Genomic DNA, 5,045 nt, shown 5'->3' on the forward strand with positions numbered 1-5,045 from the left:
TCTAAAAATGTGGTCAAATAAGTTTTTTGATGTCAGCTCAGTGTTGTTCTTTTTTAGCTGTTGATGTAGCAGTTGTCATTGCTGAAGTTGGACTGTTTTTGTTTGTTTTTTGCGGCCCCGTTGCCTCCCGGGCCGGTTCTGACCCTGCTGTAAACACAACTGATGACTCCTGTTCTTCTTCTCAGCGCATAAACATCAAAAACCTGTTTATGCTTTTCCGATTTTGGACACAAATTGATGATGCTTTAATGATTTATTGAATATATAGTTTTATAACTTGTAAATATTCCTTAAAAAAAAAGAAAAAGTTCAGTTTTATTTAAGATCTCTGAAAGGCAGCAACCAAAAGTCTGTGCAAGTTTTCCAAAGCTTTTCTTTTTTTTTATTGTAAAGACAAAAACTGCTGTTGAGCTGACATGTGTCTTCACTGTGTTTGATGAAGAGAAAATAAGTTCTCCGAGTAAAGCTGCAAGATCAAAAACCACCCCATATGTTATAAAGGCCAAATCTGTGTGTGTGTGTGTATGTGTGTGTGTTGGAGGACAAACGGTTGCATCACTACTGATGTCCAAACTGCATGACTTCAGCTCAGCCCCCAACTGCATGTCCTGAGCAGCTGAAAGAACACGACACACTCACACACTCCACACAAACTGAACCTGCTCTGTAAAGGTGGAACATCTGTTTCAGGTGTGATGATGGACCTTGATAATAAATGATTCTTACCTGTGGCGGCTGCCTGATTCTCAAAGCTCGTTTTTCTTTTTTTTTTTTAAAGAGAGGCGGCGTTCATTTCACATGTTTATTGACAACACTCAGAATAAATTCCACATCCACTGTCAAACATATTAAAATATCACTGTACAGGCTTCATAGAACCAGATATAGTCTAAAGTTAAAGGCATTTAGCAAATATGTAGACCAAAAAAAAAAAAAAACAATGAAGACGATACTTTTTAACCAGCAACCTTAAAATGTTGTAAAATCAAATGTTGAGGTGGAGTTATTTGACTGTTAAAGCCCTTCAACATTTTTCTGCTTGAATATATTCAGATATAAAATTAATTTTCATAAATTTTGTTGTCCTTGTGTTGATTGTGAGGAATCTGTGTGCAGGAGAGCCTAAAGCTGTCACTAAAATAGTGTTTTCTTGTTTTTTCCACCATTTAATCATCTTAAAAATAAGCAGGTCATAAATACAGTGCAGTATTTATCCTCATATATAATCTAATAAGTGTTTCAGGACTGAGAATATTCGCTGCAAATGTTTGGAGGGATTGGAGTGTTTCGTTTCAGCACTCTGGACAGTTCCTTCATGTGATAAAATACCATAAAATCCCGTTTTTTCTTTGTTTTATGACGTAAACTTTTCTTATGGGTTCAAATTAACTTTAAAATTTTACAAAACCAAAGTTTATTAAAACATTAGAGTTTTTAAAGTGAAGTAAAACAGTCACAGAATGAATACCGACTGGGCTGGCGCGCGCTTCACGGGCGCACCGTCATCTGCAGCCGCATCACCTGCCGGTTCTCCGTGGGGTGCGTCTTGTTGATGTGTCTCGTGAGTCCCGGCGAGCTGAAGAACGTGGACGGGCAGTACTTGCACGTGAAGATCTGCTGGCCCTCGCCGGCGCCGCTCTCGTCCGCGTGCGCGTGAAAAACGTCCGCCCGGCGTCCCCGCAGCGTCTCCACCAGCAGCTCGTCCCGCATGGCGTGCCACAGCCGGTGCTTGTCCCTGATCTCCACGGACGGGAAGCGCGCGCCGCACAGGTGACAGAGGAACACCTGCTGGCTCTGGCTGCCGTTCACCTCCTGGGTGAATGACGGCGGGGGCGGGGACAGCTCGTGCGTAACCAGGTGCTTCTTCAGGTACGCCTGTCGGCGGAACTTCTTCCCGCAGTAGCGGCACTCGTACACTTCATCCTCTGTGAGGGTTTGGATGAACGGGGCGTGCGTGAGGGACGGTGGGGGCGGCTCGTGCGGGTTTCCGTTCCGCAGCAGCAGGCTGGACGGCGGGCTGTCTGCGGCTCTCATCTGCGGCGGCTGCAGCTCCCCGCACCTCTCCGAGGGGTTCCGGTACGGGTTCCGATCGGGGCTGTCCCGGGAGCGCGCGTGGAGCAGCAGCAGGGACGGCTCGCGCCTGCTGCTGCTGCGGGAGCTGTCCGCGGTTCCGTGGTGCTGGTTGGTGCGCAGCAGCTCGTTCTCCTTGCCCTCCTCCTGCTGCAGGAGCGCGCGGGGCTCCTTCAGCGGGGGGGTCCGGTTGGGTTCTCCCCCCTGGCTGATCACGGGGCGAGGCTTGTGCCACCGCCGATGAGAGGCCAAGTTTGCGGGACAGCTAAAAACTTTGTCGCACTCGGGGCAGCGGTACTCCACGCGCACGATGCGGGAGCACTTGTGCTGCGCCAGAGAGAAGGGGTCGGGGTACTCCTCTTTGCACAGCTGGCAGATGAACTCCCCCAGCGGCTGCGCACCCGTGGGGGTGGATTCCCGCTGCCTCCTCACCTCAGGACTCTCCTTCTTGATGCGCAGACCCAGAACCGGGGAGGTGGTGACCTCATCCTCAAAGTTAAGCTTCCGGTTGACTTTGGGCTTCTTGGACGGGTTGCTCTGCTTGCTGTGGTGTTTGCTGTGCGGCTCCTGCAGGAACGCGCGCTTTCGCGCCGCGTGCTGCTGCTCCTGCGTCACCAGAGTCAGTGGCGGGAACAGGTGCATGCGTGAAAGCTCGTAGTTGTCGGTGAGACCGCAGGGCTGCGTGAAGGGGCGGCTGCCGTTCCCCAGGAGTCTCTCTATAGACGCGGGGATGGCGGGAGGTGCGGGGCTGCCCAGAAACGGCAGGTCCGGCGCCTCCGGTACCGGGCAGCTCCCGGTGAAGGAGACGTGCTTCTGCTGCTCCAGCAGCCTCGCGCTCACGGGCTTCACGGGGCTGCAGGACTCGATGAGCGTCACGTCGTGTGGAGGCGGGGGCGGGTAGAAGCAGGACAGGTCACCGTCCAAACCCAAAACGTCCACCACGCTCACCTGCTCCCCGGTGTCCGGCAGCTGCGCGCGCCGCTCCGCATCCGCCTCCGCCTCCAGCGCGGGCTCGACGCGCGGGATCCACGCGTCGCACTCTTGGCGGGACTCTCCTCCGGGCTTCTCCGCGCGTGCTGCTTCATTGGGGGCGCTCTCAGTGGCTCCGGGTCGATCCCCGGTGTTCTGGGAGCGGTAGAACACCGCACCTCTGCGGTTCCGTTTCACCAAGAATCCTCGAGGCATCGCTGTGCGGGACGCGTGGAAGCAGCAGACGGACAGAAGAAGAGGACGGAGCCCGCAGGAGCAGCTTTGAAGTGGAGAAGAGGAGGGGGGGCATAAGAGAGAGGTGACCATGTCTGTCTCCCTCTCACTGATAGAGAGAGCATCGCTTTGTAACAACAGCTGACAACCAAAAAGTTTTATTTTTAGATTAAGGAAATTACTTCAAGTTCAAAATAAAAAGTTTGCTTTACTACACAAATCACGATGTTGTTTAGTTTTTTATTTACCAAAAATCAAGACAACAATGAAAAGAACTTTATTGACATCTTACAAATTTACGGAGCCCCTAAAGGGACATTGAAGTAAAAGAAAAAAACGGTACTATCTGGTGCGCATCAGTTGGTAACCAAAAAAAACTTTTTTTACATTAATTTTTAGAAAAAAGAAAAAAAAATACTATTTTTTTTTACTTCAATGTCCCTTTAGGGGCTCCATATCTACTGAAATTTTAGGGAAAAAAATGGTTTTCAGTTACTATGGTGTGCATCACTTACTATCTGGTCACTGTATAATGTTATCGGGGTAATTTGTTGTTTTGGTGTCAGTGTTGCAATACAGTAAAAAACAAGTGAAAAAAGAAGTGTTTCTAAAAGTTGAAGTTAAAAAGAAAGGTTACTATCTGGTGCGCACCAGTTAGTAACCAAAAAAAAAATTTTTTTTTACCTCAATTTTTAGCCCCCAAAAATTGTTTTACATCAGTTTTTAAAAAAAATTCAGTCTCTATCTGATATGCTCTAGTTATTTACTATGTGGCACTCCAGTTAGTAAACCAAAAAAACATTTTTTTACTTCAATTTTTTTTTACTCCGATGTCGCTTTAGGGGCTTCGTACACATTTACTTGAACTTTTTTATGTTGTTTATTGTCACATATGTAGTTTTGTGTGTGTTTTCAAGCAGATTTAAAGGGTGAGTCTAATTAATATTAAAATTAGATTAATTTTTACCAACGATTGGATTCATATAATAATTTATGGCTGATCTGATTCAATTTTGGTTCATTTTTGAACGACCCGATTCACTGACCTAAAATTGATCTTTATTCAAAACTTCAACCAGTGTGACTCAGTGCAGATGAAGTTTTCCAGATTCCTTAAATGAAATGTGTGTACAAACAAACAAGAATTAAATCCATTCAACATTCTACTTTGGTCACATGTTTGCAAAATCCAGTGTTTGCACACACTACACCCTTAAAATGTTCTTTTCAAAATGATATCTTTACTTTTATCTGCTTCGCTCCAGAGCGCCTCAGGTTCTGCTGGTGTTTCCTCACCTGCCACCATTTGTGTGTCCAAACCCAGACCTGGTGCTCCCTGTAATGAAGACCAGCCCCCCTGGAGACGCTGATGCAGATCATATCTCATTTAACTGCACTAATGATTGTCCCACTGGAGTGTCTGATTATCAGCGTGGAGGAGGAAGTCTTGGACAGTCTCCACAGCAGAGCAGGTCAGAGGGATGGAGATTGACTGTTCACATCAGCGCCCCCTCCAATCTGCCCCCGCTGATAAGAGATTTCTCCATCCCACTATTCCTTTCATTCATTCATCCGTCCATCCTCTGCCCTGGAGGGCTGGGGGTGCTCCCTGCATGGGCCAGGGCCTCCAGCAGCTCGGCCAGCGTGCTCTGGCCAGCAGGCACCCATGTCTGGAAGTCCATCAGGACTGATGAGCGTGAGAAACAAGCTTGAGGGTTAAGGGATGCTGGCTTTAGCTGAGGCGGGAATATGAGAGAAGGACTCCAACACTG

The 5,045-nt window shown here is 48.0% G+C and overlaps 1 protein-coding gene across 1 annotated transcript; it reads right to left on the bottom strand.

Annotated features, from left to right (window-relative positions):
• Positions 1-49: 49 nt before the first annotated feature.
• On the bottom strand, positions 50-3,343 carry LOC112150277 (insulinoma-associated protein 2). Its single transcript, XM_024278441.2, has one exon. The coding sequence runs from the start codon at positions 3,253-3,255 to the stop codon at positions 1,489-1,491; it is 1,767 nt and encodes a 588-aa protein (XP_024134209.2). The 5' UTR covers positions 3,256-3,343; the 3' UTR covers positions 50-1,488.
• Positions 3,344-5,045: the final 1,702 nt, after the last annotated feature.

The sequence above is a fragment of the Oryzias melastigma genome, linkage group LG22 (genome assembly GCF_002922805.2).
Source record: "Oryzias melastigma strain HK-1 linkage group LG22, ASM292280v2, whole genome shotgun sequence".
Lineage (NCBI taxonomy): Eukaryota > Metazoa > Chordata > Actinopteri > Beloniformes > Adrianichthyidae > Oryzias > Oryzias melastigma.